The sequence below is a fragment of the Medicago sativa genome, chromosome 7, assembly GCF_051527215.1.
Source record: "Medicago sativa cultivar Bolivia chromosome 7, Bolivia_mono, whole genome shotgun sequence".
NCBI lineage: Eukaryota > Viridiplantae > Streptophyta > Magnoliopsida > Fabales > Fabaceae > Medicago > Medicago sativa.
In genome coordinates, this window is record NC_140755.1 from 72,778,426 (window position 1) to 72,799,126 (window position 20,701).

Here is a 20,701-nt window from a genome sequence, read left to right on the forward strand (position 1 = left end):
TAGAGAAGAGAATTAGAGAGAAAGGGTTACCAAGAAAGAGAGAAACGAGACGGCAAAAGAAAGGCTAGGGTTGTGGAGAAAAGAGGCAAAGGAGGCAAAGAGAGAAGAGCTTAGGAAGAGATTCAACCGTAGGAATTCATCAGTTTACCAAAACTAGAGGTAAGAGGGGAGTCTCTATTTACCATAAGGGTTGTATAAACATATGGGTAGTGAAGGGATTGTGTTTTTCTTCTTTGTTTTCATGATTTTTTTTATGAATTCATGTTAAATTCATGCTTTAATTTACTGTGTAATTATGAGTATGTGATTATTTGTGAATCTATCAAGTTGTGTTTTTTTTGAATTTTATGTTAAAATAATTTTCCTCCATTCACGTGATTATTTATTTAATTTCACATGAGTCATTATAATTGAAACCTGACAAGTTAATTATTTGGTGAATTGAAATATATATGGAATGGAAAAGAGGCTCTGTTAAGGTTGCCTAGCATAGCACTGCCAAACAATCACCTATTGCATAACTCTATAGAATCACTTGCTTTGTTACATGAAAGCAACGTGTATAACCACCGTCAATTCAATTGTTTTCTTTTGAATCAGCTTTCAAATTCTACCAAGTAGTTTTCAAATTGTCATGACTACCTATTAGGTTTTGATTGGTTCCATCGAGAACTAATAAGTGGGAAGGGTATTTCTAAACAAATTAATCTAATCTAAATCATTAATTTTGGATGAGTTTTATATACATATACTTTTTCTTTTGTGGCCGTAACAGTTCCTATTTATGTTCTAGAGTTTAACTTCAATTGAAGAAGCATTAGAGTTATCAAACTAATTAAATCTTTTTATCGGTTCTTCTGTTTCTTTTCTTCAGTATCCAAAGATAATTGGAATTTGGTGTTTAGGTGGGTTATTTTATTTAGGAATTGAAGAAATTTGGTTTCTTACTTTTAGAATCTAGTTATCCGTATAAGGATTGGTTCTTTGATGAATTTAATAATAAGATGTGTAATTTATGTATTATTTAGCGATGTCTATTTAATCTGCTATTTAATGATGGTGCATATGATATTTGAAGATGTGATTTAAAGATGTGTTATATAAAGATGTGTTATTTGAAGATGTGTTGATATAAAGATGTGTTGTTTTAAAGATGTGTAGTTTTTGAGTCATTGAATGATGTGCATTGTTGAGTCTTTATTTGTGTTCATGCATTCATGGTCAGTCCGATTTAAAGTTGTGTTTAAAGATGGGGGATAAATCAGTAACATAACTCTGATATCCAAAACCGGTACCACATGCATGTAGAGTCGAGTTAGACACATTTCATACATAATTGCAAGTCTATTTGAAGATGTGTAATTTAAAGATATATTATTTTAAGATGTGTAACTATTTAAAGATGTGATATTCAATGATGTGCTTCTATATGGTTTTGTATGAATAGTTTGTATTTTACTAAATGTCTATTCATTATTCTTAAATGATGTTGATGCTTACATGTTTTTATAAGATGTCGATTAGTGCCTATTGATTTTATTAAATAAATGTATATGTTTTAATGTGAATATTATCTGACTGTGATGTATACATGCCTAAATATAATTGATGTGCTCTTTTATCTGAATCTATACATGTGCTTATGCATCTCTTGTGTTGGATATATTCTCACCCTCTTAAATTTGGCTGTACTCTCGTCGGGTACAGGTTCGCAGGAAGAAGAGAATTAGTAGCAGTGAGTAGCTGGAGACGTCATTGGCGCCTCCTCATTTATTTAATTGCATTCTTGGAGTTTTATAGAGTCGGTGCTCTGATTAGTAACACTAAGAGTTGGGACATCCTTTTATTTATTTTCTAGATTTTGTTTTAGAATTCATTTTGAATTCAGTTTTGTTGGAGATTTTATGATGTGACACTTTTAGTGATGTCTTTTTTTAGAATTATCCCATTGCGACATTTTTGAAGTTATAAATTAATTTACTTTGGATTTTTAGAAGATGTGTGACACCCTTTGCATGTTTAATTAATTATCGTATTTTTATTAGAAAATAAAATGTGGGATTAGGGTGTTACATAGTGGTATCAGAGCAGGTCGGTCCAGTCCGGGCCAAAACTTCTTTGTTTTTCCTTTGTATGTGATAGGTACGTAAATACCGTCGATACTCGTTTCATTCTAATAGATGGACCATGGTGATGCAGAACGAAATGGCTGGAAGGAACGATCAAGCGATTGCAAATGCTATGACTGCAGTGGCTCAAGCTTTGAACAATGCTCTTCAAGGACAGCAAAATCAAAATGGAGGGGCTGATGAGCAACGATTGGACAGGTTTATGAGGAACAATCCACCAACTTTCAAAGGGAGATATGATCCTGAAGGGGCACAAGTTTGGTTGCAAGGAATCAAAAGAATTTTCAGAGCAATGGTGACTACTGATGAACAAAAGGTTAGACTGGCAACACATATGCTGGCGGAGGAAGCTGAGTACTGGTGGACAAATACCCGTCAAAGAATGGAAGCTGCGGGTGTTGGAATCACATGGGAAGTCTTTAAAAGAGAGTTCTTAGATAAGTACTTTCTGGCCGACGTTCGTAACAAAAAGGAGATTGAATTTCTTGAGTTGAAGCAGGGAAACATGTCAGTTGCTGATTATGCTGCCAAGTTCGAAGAACTTTCTCGTTTTTGCCCGCATTACAATGCTGTGGGAGCTGAGGCCTCTAAGTGTGTGAAGTTTGAGAGTGGTTTACGCCCAGAAATCAAACAATTCATTGGTTATCAGGAGATTCGGGTATTTTCGGTGTTGGTTAACAAGTGTAGAATCTATGATGAGGATAGCAGAGCCAGGTCAACTTATTACAAGAGCATCAGTGACAAGAAGAGTAAAGGTCAAGATCGTGGCAAACCTTATGTGGCTTCAGCAGATAAGGGAAAAGAGGAGGTGACTGGTGGGTCTAAGCAAAGTGGGGGAGAAGAAAGATGCTTCAAGTGCGGTGGAACTGGACACCGTTTCGCTGACTGCAAGAATCCTACATTGACATGTTTTCAATGTGGGAGGACTGGACATCGTGCAAATGAGTGCAAGAATAAAGAAGTAATCTGCTACAGCTGTGGAGAATCTGGTCACATCAGCACTAAGTGTCCGAATCCGAAGAAGGTGAAGTCAAATGGAAAAGTTTTTGCTTTGAGTGGTGAAGAGAGTTCAGAGCCAGTCAACCTAATTCAAGGTAATTTTCGAGGACGAAAATTCTTTAAGTGGGGGAGAGTTGTAACACCCCAATTTTTAAATATTAATTTATTGATATTATTGTTATATAATATTAGTAATATTAATATTACTAGGAATTGTCTGTTTAATGTTTTCAATATATGTTGTAGGATTGTGGGTATTTACTGAATATATGAACTAGTGAATTGTTGAAAAATAGAAGATTATGAGATATTAAGGAGTAAAGAATATTTTTAGCAAATATAAGAGAATATAGACGTATTAGTAAAACAGAGGTTTAATTAAGTAAGTTGAGTAGTATTTTAATTAAAATAAATAGAAGGAGGTGTAAATAGTGGAGCCTAATAGTTATAATAGAATAATAACAAACTCTAGAGGTGGAGATAGTAATCTAAAAATATTAGTAACAAACCTAGAGGTAATCTGAAAAGATTAGTAACAAACTCAATTAAAGCTTATAAATAGAGAAGAGAATTAGAGAGAAAGGGTTACCAAGAAACAGAGAAACGAGACGGCAAAAGAAAGGCTAGGGTTGTGGAGAAAAGAGGCAAAGGAGGCAAAGAGAGAAGAGCTTAGGAAGAGATTCAACCGTAGGAATTCATCAGTTTACCAAAACTAGAGGTAAGAGGGGAGTCTCTATTTACCATAAGGGTTGTATAAACATATGGGTAGTGAAGGGATTGTGTTTTTCTTCTTTGTTTTCATGATTTTTTTTATGAATTCATGTTAAATTCATGCTTTAATTTACTGTGTAATTATGAGTATGTGATTATTTGTGAATCTATCAAGTTGTGTTTTTTTTTGAATTTTATGTTAAAATAATTTTCCTCCATTCACGTGATTATTTATTTAATTTCACATGAGTCATTATAATTGAAACCTGACAAGTTAATTATTTGGTGAATTGAAATATATATGGAATGGAAAAGAGGCTCTGTTAAGGTTGCCTAGCATAGCACTGCCAAAAAATCACCTATTGCATAACTCTATAGAATCACTTGCTTTGTTACATGAAAGCAACGTGTATAACCACCGTCAATTCAATTGTTTTCTTTTGAATCAGCTTTCAAATTCTACCAAGTAGTTTTCAAATTGTCATGACTACCTATTAGGTTTTGATTGGTTCCATCGAGAACTAATAAGTGGGAAGGGTATTTCTAAACAAATTAATCTAATCTAAATCATTAATTTTGGATGAGTTTTATATACATATACTTTTTCTTTTGTGGCCGTAACAGTTCCTATTTATGTTCTAGAGTTTAACTTCAATTGAAGAAGCATTAGAGTTATCAAACTAATTAAATCTTTTTATCGGTTCTTCTGTTTCTTTTCTTCAGTATCCAAAGATAATTGGAATTTGGTGTTTAGGTGGGTTATTTTATTTAGGAATTGAAGAAATTTGGTTTCTTACTTTAGAATCTAGTTATCAGTATAAGGATTGGTTCTTTGATGAATTTAATAATAAGATGTGTAATTTATGTATTATTTAGCGATGTCTATTTAATCTGCTATTTAATGATGGTGCATATGATATTTGAAGATGTGATTTAAAGATGTGTTATATAAATATGTGTTATTTGAAGATGTGTTGATATAAAGATGTGTTGTTTTAAAGATGTGTAGTTTTTGAGTCATTGAATGATGTGCATTGTTGAGTCTTTATTTGAGTTCATGCATTCATGGTCAGTCCGATTTAAAGATGTGTTTAAAGATGGGGGATAAATCAGTAACATAACTCTGATATCCAAAACCGGTACCACATGCATGTAGAGTCGAGTTAGACACATTTCATACATAATTGCTAGTCTATTTGAAGATGTGTAATTTAAAGATATATTATTTTAAGATGTGTAACTATTTAAATATGTGATATTCAATGATGTGCTTCTATATGGTTTTGTATGAATAGTTTGTATTTTACTAAATGTCTATTCATTATTCTTAAATGATGTTGATGCTTACATGTTTTTATAAGATGTCGATTAGTGCCTATTGATTTTATTAAATAAATGTATATGTTTTAATGTGAATATTATCTGACTGTGATGTATACATGCCTAAATATAATTGATGTGCTCTTTTATCTGAATCTATACATGTGCTTATGCATCTCTTGTGTTGGATATATTCTCACCCTCTTAAATTTGGTTGTACTCTCGTCGGGTACAGGTTCGCAGGAAGAAGAGAATTAGTAGCAGTGAGTAGCTGGAGACGTCATTGGCGCCTCCTCATTTATTTAATTGCATTCTTGGAGTTTTATAGAGTCGGTGCTCTGATTAGTAACACTAAGAGTCGGGACATCCTTTTATTTATTTTCTAGATTTTGTTTTAGAATTCATTTTGAATTCAGTTTTGTTGGAGATTTTATGATGTGACACTTTTAGTGATGTCTTTTTTTAGAATTATCCCATTGCGACATTTTTGAAGTTATAAATTAATTTACTTTGGATTTTTAGAAGATGTGTGACACCCTTGCATGTTTAATTAATTATCGTATTTTTATTAGAAATAAAATGTGGGATTAGGGTGTTACACTAAACCTCTCAGAAACATAAATCTATACTTTAAACATGAAATTTACACAACCAGAGGTAGGTAAACTATCTATGGAACACACCTAAACATGTTTCTTGCAATTTCCCAAGCATCAAGCATCAACCCTAGCTTTTGATCCATTCTTGATCCTTGACTTTCTCACCATTGTTGGAATAAGCCCTAATAGCCAATCTATATTGATTGGCTTTGTATCATGATGTTGATATAAAAATATATATTGTGAATATATAAATAATAAGGCATTTCTTTATTGATTTTGTATTGTTTCAAAATAATAAAGTCCCTAGAATAGTTAGTCCGTTTAATGGAACATTAAGTATAACTTAATTGTGAGACCCCGTTAAACATAAGGAAACTATTCTTAAAGTATCCGTAGTCAAGCTTTATTGAGAAGTGGGATATCATTAATGCATAGAGACTATTATGTGGGTAGACTGATGATCACATCTCACAGATCATGGATAAAAAGTTATCAAGTCTTCACATAGATATAAATATTAGGAGTAATATTTATATTGGATTGACCCGCCATGAGAATATTACATAGTAAAAGTTATGAAAAGTGTCATAAGATATTCTCATAGTGATAGTGGTGTATTCCACCCTTCGACCTGAAACCACTATGTACCCCAGATGTTGGAGTCCAGTGCTTTGTCACCATTCAAACGTTGTCCGTAACAGGATGACTATAAAGTTGGTTGATGCGTACTCCATGAATCATGCTGAGGGACATGAGTGACCTAGATGGAATTTACCCCTCCTACATAACAGGAGAAATGTCTACGGGCCCAATATTGGACTAGACAAGGATGACACGGTCTATGCCTTGTGTTCAATATAGACATGAGGGCAAAAGGGTAATTATACACATGATCATTATCACAGAAAGGTTTTGTCAGATCACATGACATTCTCGTCACTTGGGTAGCAGTGATGTGTTGCTAGATACCGCTCACTGTTTATAATATTAAATATGTGATTTAATATTATTGCCAACGTTATGAGAACCTATAGGGTCACACACAAAGGACAGATAGATGAGAGAAATAAATAAATAAGACTTATTTATAAAATAAATAAGTGAGACTTATTTATAAAATAATAAGTAAGACTTATTAGTACTTAAATAATTAAATATGACTTTATTATTTAATTTACGAAAAATAGAGAAACGCGGTCCACCGTAAGGTACGGTGTGTTTAAGTGAGATACGTTGCACCGTAAGGTACGGTGTACTTAAGTGTTTGACTTTCTGAGCACACAAGTGGTTCTATAAATAGAACCCTTGTGCTAAAACTTTTGTTTGCTTGAAAGACTTAACCTAATTCTAAAAGTTAGAAACCTAGCCGCCGCTCTCTAAACCCTATTCTCTTTGAATCTCCGTTGGAATTGGCTAGCACCGGTTATCGGAGAAGTTCTGTTCGTGTGGACTGAGTAGAGGCATGGCTACGTTGCTTTGCTCGTGATCAGAAATAATTCTGTTACAAAGGTTCTGCGTTTCAAGAGGTAAACACATAATCCTTAAAGTGTTTAAGTATGTGTTCTTGTTGATTTGTGATTAATGATTTAATTAAGATCCGTTTTCATTGGGATTTCTTCCGCAAAGAGGATTAAAATTTTGAAAAACCCCTCTTCAAATCCCTTCAGTGGTATCAGAGCACGGTTATGATTAAATCATTATATTCGAATCTATTTGATGCTTAATAAGAGTTATTATATGTATCTATTTGAATATGTTTGTTTTATCTGTATGCGATACATGGCTCAATCGTCAATTTAAATTGTCAAAGAGGTTTGATAATTCCGATTGTGTATAGTTTTGTAGTGCAGCGAATCCATATGCATTTGTTTTCTGTAAGTATTAATTCATGAATTTTTGTTAAAACTGAATTCGATTGGCCCATATAAGTTTGATTTGAATTAGCTCTTAAGTGTTAAGATATTCAAATCAATTATGTGTAAAGTTGTATACACTATGAATTGTGAATTCTGTGCGTACAGTTTTATATAAGTGAAAAGAGTTTCACAAGACATCGAAACATTAAGTATCAATGTTCTCTGCACATGAATTTTAATTTTTGAATCGAATAGAAATTGTTAACTGTTTTCAATTTGTTCGGCTTGTTATTGTCATGATAATATGATATTTTGATTTAAATAAAATATCAAGAAGCAATAAATAATTTTGTCAGTGCATTTTTTTTTTTTGGGTATCACGTTTGTTTTCAAACTCAATACCTTCAATTATAAGATAATTGAATGATTGATTACCCGTTTAAAATTTTTATAAATCTCAATTATGTGATAATTGTGTGACAATGGTTTGTCTTATTCAAAAAAAAAAAATATTGGTAAATTAAATAAGACATTAACTAATTTGATTCTCTCCTTTTTGGTTTTGGAAACCTCCTGAATTGAAATATAAGTGCATATGAAATATTTTACTTTGTGCGTTTTTCAATTTTTGAATTGGAATTATGGAATGCGCAAAATGTTTTGGTGCTATCATAGAACATTGAGAGTCAGTGTGTTTACGAGCAGTCAATTGAAAATGGTTTTCAAATCTGCTTGTTAAATTAGAATGGTTTCAAAATATTTTTGAATTGCATCGCAAACTAGTTGGGATGACCATGCTATTTTTCAGTTTTGATAGCCATCGAAATCGGATTTCAGGTTGGCAATTTAAGATTGGTTTGTCTTCTTATCCTTTTAAAGTGACCAAATTAATTGGCTTGAAATTAGATGCCACGTTCACCACTAATTGATAGGACCCTATAATTTGTTTTGGAAACAAATATTATCGCATAATAATAGGATCGCTCAATCGGATCAGCTAATTAAATGAGATTTAGTTAGAAGAATATTCTGTGTGATTATTATTATAAATAATAATTAATACATTTATGTCTTTTATTATGGTTAGTATGGTTATGACCTTAGAATTTTGGCGTTTAATTATTTTAGTTAAATACGACCTGCGTGTCGTGATTTATTTTATTTAAATACGACCTGCGTGTCGTGATTTATTTAATTATTTTATTTAAATGTTAAATAATGTAATTGCTCAAGTTGAAGAGAAGACGACGCCAATTGATGATTCCAGTTGGAGAGCTTGTGAAGTTTGCTCGTGGGTCAAAGAATTGTAATAAAGTAGTTTATTTAATTCTTACGCATTAGGAGGTCATAACCATACTACCTAATTTATTTTATGTATGTGATGCATGAAATGTATGTTTATTTAGCGCATGTATGTGATGTATGCTTGACATGTTTTAGATGTATGTTAGCATGTATGTTTTAAATGTTTTATATACTTGCCTTCTATGAGCATGAATGTCATGCATCTTTAAAGACGCGTGTATGAGATACATATGTCAATAAGATTAAACTAAATAAAAATCCTTCAAATAGAATATGAAGTAAATTGTTTTCCAAAGTATAACACACTTCAAGACTAATATCGAAATGTGTAGGTTTCGCCTCCGCGAGGTGCACTTTCTATACTAGTAAGTTGTGGTGCGGTAATTCTATTTACTGACTGTTATTTTTGGATCTAACTTAACTATATTATTTTAATAAGATTAAAATATATATTTACTTCAAATGAAATATTAAGTTTAATGCTTTCCAAAAGTTTAACACCCTTCAAGACTAATATCGAATATGTGGGTTTTGCCTCCGTGAAGCGCATATTTTATACTAGTAAGTTGCGGTGCGGTAATCCAATTTACCCAAGTGTTATTCTTTTGGGTTTAACTTAACTAAATTAATTTTAATGAGATTAAAATAAATCTAGAAGCAATGTTTGGGAACATCTATATGATAGATTAGAGTAAGGAGTTATTCACTCAAATGATTTGAAAGTTGTATGAGATACAATTGGAAGGAGTTCCTACCTAAATAACTGAGTTTTGAGTACAGCCCCCGTTGACTTAAAGCAAGGTGAAATATGGATTTCAACCCACTAGAAAATCATGATACATTTATTGAAATATGGATTCCAATGAGATTTTCCGATTCAAATGTTGAAGGTCATTTGTTTTGAGTAAAATAGTGGGAGCATATTTAATTAAAGACCTAATTAAATATGTTTTTCAATCATGATACATTTATTTTATTTATTTTCTGTATTTAGAATTTCTTCAGCATATACTTTTTATTATACTGTTAAATGTTCTTATGAAGAACAAAATATTCAGAAAGGAGTTTCTGAATTGGTACAAAATTAAGAATTGAATGAGAAAAACTGTTAATGTTTTGAAAGAGTCAAAATAGAAGTAAGACTTCTTATCTGCCCATATAGTTATAGAAAGTTAAAATTCTACTTCTGCATCATAAGTATATGATACTTGATGATTAATCTCATATTTGTTGAAATATAGAGAGTTTTAAAGAAGCGGGACATTAACTATAAGTTAAGTCCACTTACTTCTAGAATGAAACAAATTGTTTCATTGACATAGGAACTAATGCTTGGACTTAAATTTAACTTGATATGGAACCAAATAATTGTTATTAAATTCCATATAAAATAGAAGCATCAAATCATAAATCTTGCATTGATAAGAGAATGATTGTGTAGTTGAATAAAAAGACAAATGTTGTCCTATTATCCAAATAATGTTTTCTATACAAGTGTGTTAATCAAGTAATGGAATTGAGTTTCATGATCTTGATAAGCTGATCTATAACACAAGAAAAAGGATCAAATGATATTTGAACCTTTTGTATATCATTGGCATTACTGTTTAGTACAAACAGGTGTGATTCACATTTCCAAAATCCGTGGATATGGACTATTGGATTCATTTGATTTTATATCATTTGAAGGATGTGAGTCCCACCTTTCAAAATAGATTAGTATACCAGTCACCAACAAAGGTGAAAGGGCACGTAATTTATTTGAGTGTATATACATATGAGATGTATATGGAGAGCTAAACATATTTGCTAGATATTGTTTCTATTACTTCATCTAACATTACTAAATCATTTAGTAGATAAGCAAAGTGTATTTGACACGATTCAATAAAACTTTGAAATTGTTCAAAGATTTTAACAATGAAGTAAAAGGAATAAGTTTGAAAAGTATAAAGACTATACGAGTAAGTCGTGATGGTAAATGCTTGATTAATGAGTGTAATGATTATTTATATCAATTCATGTTTGACATGACTCGATCTACAATAGTTTGATTATAACTCAAAGACTCTTGAAATTAATGAAATTACAGTTATTCTTCACCCACAACAAGTTCTAATTGAGTAATCATAAAGGCACCATATTAGATATGGAGGTAAGAGTACCTATTTTTGACTTTTTGATAATTTGAGGTTATATGGTTTACTAGATATGATAATTTGAGGTTATATGGTTTACTAGATAAACTAAACTTCAAATTAAATGAATGTATACTTGTGCAGGTTCCCTTAGGAAACTAGAGGATACTATTTCTACATCTTCTTCCTTGACAAAAGTTGTTTGTCGCTAGAACTGGAGTATTCTTTTTCAAGGAGTATAGCTTTGCAAGAGCTAGTGGGAGTGATGTAGAACTTGAATTAAGTCAAGTACCACAAAATACATGTTTCTCTAAGAATGGAACATGAACTGATTCAACAAAGGGTTGTTGGTAAATCGGTAGTTCGAGTAGCATATGATCTAGATGAGTCTGATATGTCATAACACTAGGATGAAAAACATGATTTTTTCATGACTCAACAAAGTTATCAAGTCTTCACAAAGATATAAATATTAGGAGTAATATTTATATTGGATTGACCCGCCATGAGAATATTACATAGTAAAAGTTATGAAAAGTGTCATAAGATATTCTCATAGTGATAGTGGTGTATTCCACCCTTCGACCTGAAACCACTATGTACCCCAGATGTTGGAGTCGAGTGCTTTGTCACCATTCAAACGTTGTCCGTAACAGGATGACTATAAAGTTGGTTGATGGGTACTCCATGAATCATGCTGAGGGACATGAGTGACCTAGATGGAATTTACCCCTCCTACATAACAGGAGAAATGTCTACGGGCCCAATATTGGACTAGACAAGGATGACACGGTCTATGCCTTGTGTTCAATATAGACATGAGGGCAAAAGGGTAATTATACACATGATCATTATCACAGAAAGGTTTTGTCAGATCACATGACATTCTCGTCACTTGGGTAGCAGTGATGTGTTGCTAGATACCGCTCACTGTTTATAATATTAAATATGTGATTTAATATTATTGCCAACGTTATGAGAACCTATAGGGTCACACACAAAGGACAGATAGATGAGAGAAATAAATAAATAAGACTTATTTATAAAATAAATAAGTGAGACTTATTTATAAAATAATAAGTAAGACTTATTAGTAATTAAATAATTAAATATGACTTTATTATTTAATTTACGAAAAATAGAGAAACGCGGTCCACCGTAAGGTACGGTGTGTTTAAGTGAGATACGGTGCACCGTAAGGTACGGTGTACTTAAGTGTTTGACTTTCTGAGCACACAAGTGGTTCTATAAATAGAACCCTTGTGCTAAAACTTTTGTTTGCTTGAAAGACTTAACCTAATTCTAAAAGTTAGAAACCTAGCCGCCGCTCTCTAAACCCTATTCTCTTTGAATCTCCGTTGGAATTGGCTAGCACCGGTTATCGGAGAAGTTCTGTTCGTGTGGACTGAGTAGAGGCATGGCTACGTTGCTTTGCTCGTGATCAGAAATAATTCTGTTACAAAGGTTCTGCGCTTCAAGAGGTAAACACATAATCCTTAAAGTGTTTAAGTATGTGTTCTTGTTGATTTGTGATTAATGATTTAATCAAGATCCGTTTTCATTGGGATTTCTTCCGCAAAGAGGATTAAAATTTTGAAAAACCCCTCTTCAAATCCCTTCAACCATGTCATGCTTTAATCCTTTCCTCCACTTGTTTCTTGCTTGTTAAGCCACCCTAATCCATGCTTGATCATGTTTGGAGGAAGATTGGATGATTAAGAGAGGAGAGGAGGGCGTAAGTCTAGAGAGAAGGAAGAGAGAAATTCTTTCTCTCTAACCTAGAGAGAGAATGTCATGGAAATAATGAAGATTTCCACCCCAAAAACACTTATATACTCTCATACGCGAAAATACTTAAATGCCCTTCATCACAGTCGCGTTTACCTGACACTGATACATAAGTCCATACTTGAGTAATATTACATAATAATATCTTCCGTCATACTTAAGATTCCTCATTACTTAATCTCTGATACATTTGACTGATAAATTTCTTATTGCTGAAAAGCGGGATATTACAATCTACCCCCCTTAAAAAATTTCGTCCTCGAAATTTAGAGTTCACTTAACATTTACCAAGTTTAAAACATAGCATCTTGAAGAATTTCTTGCATTGTCGGAAGTAATTCTCTCATAGTCTTAGCTTAACTTCTAACATCATGATCATATCTTATTCTGGTCACATATAGACTAGCGATTTCAGATCCATATCTTGTCTGCCTAACATAAACCATCCATATGAGTAACCTATCATAATTGGAACACTCAGGATTTGCCTTTTTAACTGGGGTCCTACCGGAATCCAGGTTTGCCCTGCAGTGCTCAATAACATCTAAATCATCTTTTCATGCTTATACATAGTTCATACATATCTTTCTTACCGCACATTGAGACACATATCTCTTACTTACATTACTTATCTTAACGATTCTACGGATCTCTTATCTCTTTCAGAGTCTTATTAAACCTTCTGATCTCATAACCATTCTCTTAACATCCGAAATTATGGGTAACTCATATAACTTGTCGTAGAGAGGTGAAATTAATTACGCCTATACATATAACATTCATCAACCCATCTTGTAACTTACATGCTCTTAAAACTCCTGATTTAGACCTCTTGCATTTGAATACTCTTAACATATACTTGTGCGCCACATAAGACTTTTCGAAAAACTTTGTTGTTCACTTCAACACATTTGCTCTCCATAGCATTCTCTTACTTTCAGATGTCACTTCTTGTTAAATAATAACGATACTCGTTATAACATATTTCTTCAAGAAGTTTTTCTAAACATGAGTATTCGGATCCTTGGAACGAATAGAGACATAATCTTTTAAAAGAATTTTGTGAAAAATGTCATGTTAAAAATAATTTCGTTTCCAAGTCCCTCAATACCCATTTTAAATTTAGAAGTTTTTAAATCATAATTCGAAGTCTTCATAGCGAGTAGCGTGATTATTTAACAAGTTTGACATAAGAGGGTATGCACTTCATCGTGCATAAATCATGATTTGCTTCTCCTTCCATAATGTAATTCTTGAACTTCAAAAGTAACTTCTTTCTTATTCTTGCTTGACTTACATACATATCTTGGAGACTCACATTACTGCATAACATAAATCATATAGGATCCTTGACCCTCATAACAATATCTCATTTCTCATTCTAAGAACAATAAACTTGAATCTTCGAAACATCATATCCGGTTACGATCACATATTGTTACCGTCTCCTGCCTGACACTTCCTCTTTTAATACCGGTTTCATACTCGATAATTCAATCATTACCTTGAGTCACAAAAAGGAACCTTTCGACTCTTACATGTATTTCTCTTATCATAGCACATGCTCTTCATTTGTTGTGACTCTAGCCTTTTCTATCTTGCATTGGTAAAGACACATCCATTATACCTTTGCCATATCATTCACTGACTGCATTAATCTCTTTGCTTACTTAACATTTCGTGAACTTCTCGCTTGTCCCATATTGCTTATCAAGAAGACTCTTACCATCAAGTTTCCTGTTCCATGGTTACTGTCAAAAACTTTATCTATTAACATTCCATTGCGCCATTCTGAATCCCACTAGTTGGCTTTAACCAATATTCTAATCCATTGAGACGACTGAAACTTCACATTCTTTTTCCCACATGAGCATCATCCCCTTGAACCTTTCTCAAAACCTTTCGTGTGGCAACTGTAAAAGCCCGATTTTCGCTAGTTTTATTTTATTATTTATTTATGTGTGTTATGTGTGCTCTTATGTGATTAATTGCCTCTGTGTATATTTTGGATTGGGATTTGTAGAATTCGGTGTTAGAAGGGTATTTTAGTCATTTTGGACTTAGGGGCATTTTTGTTATTTTGAGAGTAGGGGTAATTTTGTAATTTTGGATGAGAATTATTTTAGTGCTTAGTAAGAGTATTATTTTACCAAGTTACTAGAGAGAGAGTAGTAATCATTTTATTTACCGGTAAGTGACCGTTAGTGTTGTAATTTACCATTAAGTGAGTAGTGACATTTTAGGTGTTAGAATAGAAATGGGTTATGCCCATTAAGGTTTGAGAGATAAGCCCAATTGAATAGAGCACATATATAAACTCTAGTTGTTGGTGAAAATTAGGTTTCACAACATTTCACATTTCATTTCATTGGAGAAGAGAAGAGATAAAGGCTAGAGAGAAGAACAACAACAAGGGTTAGAAGGCAAAGAGGGGATTCATCATCTAGGAGCTAAATTGAAGCTTGGGTAAGAAAATCTTGGTGTTAGAGGTAAGAGGGTTAGATTTCAACCATAATTCACATCTTTTTCTCTTTACCCATTTTTGTGAAATTGTTGAATTGAACCTAATTGCTTTCAAATTCGTGTTCATGTTTTGATGCAATGTTTGAGTATGTAATTTGAATGTTAATTAAGTTGTTAGTGATGAAATTACATGCTTAAGTGGTGGTTATATGTATACTTTGCATTTTTGTCCAAAAATGGTGATATGAGATGTTGTTGTGATGAATTGTTGGTGAATTCATGATGTTTAGCTGCTGTTGTTGTTGATAGATGTTGTTGTTGATGATTAAAACATTGGGTAATCAAAGTTGGAGAGTTTACTATGACTTTTTGTTGTTTTTGAATGTTTTGATGAAAAATGGGTCAAATGATGATTTTTGTTAAGAGAATGTTTTGGGGCAAATTTTATATGGAATTGAGTGTCTTTTCATGTTTAGAAATGTTTAAACAAACTTTGGGATCAAATTTGAGCTTTGGGAAGTCAAAATTGGAGTTTTGGGGTGAAAATGAGGTTTTTCCCGAGACTGGACTGTCATAACTCGCAGTTGCAAGTAAATCACTCGCAGTTGCGAGTTGTACAGGACAGAACTCCCTGTTTCGCGTTCTTGTGACTTTTTCGCACATTTCTGTTTTGAATTGGTTTTCGGTGTAAACATGAAAGTTGTAGATAATTTTGTTAGCTTTCCAGAGGCTTTGGTTTGACTTGAAAATGATTTTTGGTTTTTGAGTTATTAGGGAAATACTCCAAGGAGGTCTTAGAGAAAATTTTACGAAAAATCCGCATAACTATTTCTAAGTCGACCCAAACCTTATGGATTGTTTCCAAACTTCAAACTTGGGTTTTATGAGTTCAATTAAGGTGTTTAATACTATCTAATCTATGAGGTGATGGATCTAACTTGTTGTGATTTGAAAATGGAAAATTTTGTAAAGAGTGGAAAAATGAGACGAACTTTGAGTTTTTCTTGAATTCGTCGTTTTTGGCCGATGAAATGCTTATGTATCCTCTACTGCACCTATAAGTGACTTGTGAGAATACATGGCATAGGCAATTGAGCTTGTAGAGTTGGTTTTGGTTCATAACTTCTATTATTATTAAATGGTGACTTTTGGAGACGAACTTAGTAGAAAGGAATATTGATGCACTAAAGTCTTATGAATCTTTTGTGAATAGGTCTCATATGACTAAGTAATTGTGTTTGAATGATTGTGGAAGGTTGAGAATGATGTTTATCATAAATTGTTGTATTATTCCATTTTACTTGATTTATGTGATGTAAATGGAAATGAATTGTAAATCGATGTTGATGAATGTTGATGAATTTTTTGTGAGATGTGATTGTTGAATGTATGGGCATGATTCTTGATAATGCAATGTTGTTGAGTTGTTGAAATGTAAAAGGAGGTGTACTTTTACATTGTTTTTGATAGTTGTTATGTTGGGGTTGTGCATTATCGAGTCATTGCTATATGGCCATGCATCATACCATGTTGTTGTTGTTGTTGAAATGTAAAATGAGGTGTACTTTTACATAGTAAGAGGAGGTGTACTCTTACATACGATGTTTTTGTTGCATCGAAGGTGACGACCTTGAGGTGTTTTGGTACCACATGCATCTAGAGAAGAGTCTAGAACATTGCATGCATTTGAATAGTTGATGAGTTGTTTCATAATTGAATATATGACTTGGTGAATTATGTGTTGGTGAAATTTGGTGAATGTTGTGATTGTGTGGATTGATGTATAAGTACATTGGTGGATTTTGTGGATGGTTGTGAATAATTGATTTATGCTCTAATTGCATGTCTTATTTGTTTGTACTTATACACTTGGTGAATCTACTTGATGATAATTAATTTGATGATAATGATGAGATGAGAATTGTATATGTATATATATATGATGTGGAGATCTCTTTGTTGATGATGATTTACTTGCTTATAACTTTGAAATGATGAATTGTACTTGTTGAATTAAGCATGCTAGATGAGTAATGAAGTGAGTAATGTTTTCATTGATTGATGTTGATAAATGATGAGCTTTTGTTGATGACTTGATTAGAGGTTGAATATGCATGCTATACTATGATATTAATGTGATAGCTTGAAATGTAAGTGATGGGGGATAATAATCATGTGATGTCAGTGTTCTAGGAGGGATGATTATGTATATGTGATACGTGTATGATACACTTGTTGATACGAACTTGTAATGATGATATTGAATGATATAAGTGTTGCGAATACTTGTGAATACATGTATGATTTGTTGTCCTTCGTTCTTGAATATATCTTTCATTTCCAATGTTCTTGTTTAAATCTTATATGGATTATGATGATGTAATGCTAACCCTCAGTGGTCTGTGGTGGACCGCCTACCTTTCTGTATGGACGGGTAGACGGCGTGCAGGATGCTTAGTTGTTTGCTTGATGATACCGAGGATTGGAGTTCCTCTTTTATATGCAAGCGTCTAGATTAGGGCTCTGATCTAGGGTAGTTCTTGCATGTTGGTTTTTATTTTTGGACCATGTATTTTGGAGTTGAGATGTTATTTGTTATTTGAGATTTGGAGAATACAATTGTATTTTGTTGAGATCTGGAGATGTTTATGATTTTTAAGTATGTCCGCTGCTATGTTGTGTAACATGATCTTTATGCATGTATGTATTGTGGTTTATTCGGAGACGTAGCATCTATTTCTAGAATATGTCTGATGTATTCGCGTGTTTTACCGCTTAATAGAAATAGGGTGTTACAGCAACCATTGCCATAAACTTGCACCTCACAATACCTTGTAAGATTGAATCTCATGGTAGACTTGTCGCATTACCATATTATTTTACTTGGGGAGGGACCTTATATTCTCACTGGGTGGGTTTACCTTGTGACATATACTTATCGTACTTAAACTTGTTCCCGAGCAATCTCGAATTCCCATAGTAGACTCATCATAAATTCATACATGCCTTTCTTGAACATCCATCATTGCCTTCTCGTGTTCTTGCATATTATGTTTTGCGTAATCATACTGATGCTTGCTCATTAATTTCTTTCTCAAAGAAACTTCACAAATTAGCACACGGGTTATTGGCGTTGACGATCCCTCTTTATATAAAAACGTAATAATTTTGGCCCCAGTCGTTGCTCTAAAATCACAAAATAAGTTGACAACACAACTGTGTCATCAAACCTTAGTTCCGGTGAGTTTAGCCCACTCTACGTGAGTCGTAACAACCGGTACCTGCAAAATTTCTTTTAAATCCAAGAACGCCATCTCCAATCACCCATATGCATGTATTCATTTTCAAAATTTTGGCAAACTTTAGAATTCATCATCATAACGAGCCTTAGCAAGTCAATCAAGCAAAACCTAGATCCGAGGGGTACTCATAACTTCATAAAATCCGTGAAACTCATGTCCTCATATAAATCTTTACCACTTACTTTCCATCTCAAGCCTTCACATCCACTTTATCCATTCCTATGCTGGAACTCTAAAACTCTCGACCCAAGTCCTTCTATAGCTCTTGCCACATTAACTTCTAATGTTACCTTAAACTGGATTGATTCCGTTAATAATTGTCCATGAATTTTCTTCTTTCAAATTCATAAGATGTAATGTGCATTCGATACTTGATGCTATAGAGAGTGTTCATTACATAAAAGATTGTGAAAACAACCCCCAATAGCTACTAAGGCCCTAAAGACGAAATGACAGTTTTCGAAAAAACTGAAAAACTTCGCCGCTAAATCCTCTGGAGTAATTTCGCTATTAGCGAAATTTTCGCTATTGGCGAGTTTCTTCAGCTTAATTTTCCAGAAATCATATTTTACATAAAAATCTTAATTCCTCAAGTAATCTAGTGCACATCATCCATTCCGATCATCATAAAAAAAAATAATTTTATAACTGTTGCATGGCAAGCATTAACATCATTCGATTTAATTCACGGCACATTAGAAACTAATATCTTGTTCATCATGTCACTTAACATAAAACTTCCACATAAAACCTTAACTTCGTCCGCTAAGAACGGCTTAACTTATTTCTCTGCCAACTCATTCACTGTTAGAACCTTATTATCACTGAACATATAAATCTTTATCTTTCGTTCTCATATCTCAATCCCCAAGAGCTTACTAATTCCATCAACACATATCGACTTCTCCTTAACTTTTAACCTTATACTTACGTTCCAGAATATATTTCCTTTGCATACAATAAACCCGTTCCAACAACAACTCTTACCGAAACTTTCGGTCATAGTTAGATATTCCAAAATCTGTACTTACGGGCATACGAAATATTACTAGCATCTTACCCAACGTTGTCGGAACATCCTGTCTTAATATTACTTTACATTCCTGGAGGATTCATACTTCTACTTGCTTAGTTCACCGGCCACCTACTGACACGATCAACCTCTTACTAATACTCAATCCAAGTTCTTACTTCTGAGTTCACACTTTCCAGTGCATCTTCATCACACACTTCGTTCCTCCTGGGTCCGATTCAGCTCTCAGACATCCATTCCAATCATCTAAGGCTAAATTGAGTTGATCAGGCTCGATTAACAATGACAATCAGAACGTTTACGTGGAACCTAATGGTCCCACTACCTTAGTTGTAATTTAATGACCCATGGCACGATCTGAATCGACCTGCTCTGATACCAATTGTAACACCCATACTAAACGTATCTAGAAAGTTTAGCATGAACGTTATTTTTGGTACTGGATACATTAAAATATACGACATAAAATTTTCCGAATGAATAATATTTACATCAAGTCACGTTCGTATAAATAATAATACAATACATCTCATCCATACATAAAAATACATTCTTGATGTCCATAACGTCCTGCAGCGGTACGAACGAACCCTTGAAGTAACATCCATCCGGCTACGAACAGGCATAATCATCCTGCTTATCTGAAACAAATAAGGATTGGGATGAGACATAATGTCTCAGTGAGTTCCCCTAAATCCTAGGCTATAGGCAACCTCAAGGGGAAACATACGGTCACCACGTGTCTACAATACAACCTGACGATTGATTATACGGGTGTGGTCATGTTTCCTAGACGGTAGTGCATGCTAGACCCGTCACAGGCTTAACTTACTCGTTATAGGTTTCACTTCCTATACGTGTCATGGCGGTCGAGGGGGAATCTAGAACCGCATTGCCAAGAATACGCTCTACGTATGGAGGCCTAAACATAACATAATCATGGCACGATTCTAAACCGGACGATTAGGGGAAACCTAAGATCGTCATCGGTATCATGTTCTTTACTTGTTCTATACATAACTTGTACTTGTCTTATAGCATCTAATGCTCTTGCT

At 33.4% G+C, this 20,701-nt stretch overlaps 1 protein-coding gene across 2 annotated transcripts; it reads left to right on the top strand.

The window, feature by feature from the left end:
- Positions 1-5,628, top strand: LOC146908253 (uncharacterized). 2 transcript variants are annotated; one of them, XM_085724917.1, is made up of 4 exons: positions 4-159; positions 1,708-1,735; positions 2,200-3,223; positions 5,395-5,628. In XM_085724917.1, exons 3-4 carry the CDS (start codon positions 2,206-2,208, stop codon positions 5,415-5,417), a joined length of 1,041 nt encoding a protein of 346 aa, XP_085581043.1. In that variant the 5' UTR covers positions 4-159; positions 1,708-1,735; positions 2,200-2,205; the 3' UTR covers positions 5,418-5,628. The 2 variants fall into 2 exon arrangements, with proteins under 2 accessions (XP_085581042.1, XP_085581043.1); XM_085724916.1 differs by lacking the exon at positions 1,708-1,735 and having other exon boundaries at positions 1-159.
- The last annotated feature ends 15,073 nt before the right edge of the window (positions 5,629-20,701 follow it).

Excerpts from the sequence above, each read along its gene's own strand:
- LOC146908253 (XM_085724916.1), top strand. The coding sequence starts at position 2,206 with ATGGCTGGAAGGAACGATCAAGCGATTGCAAATGCTATGACTGCAGTG. Across the intron at positions 3,224-5,394 it reads GCCAGTCAACCTAATTCAAG|GTTCGCAGGAAGAAGAGAAT; the intron begins GTAATTTTCGAG and ends CGTCGGGTACAG.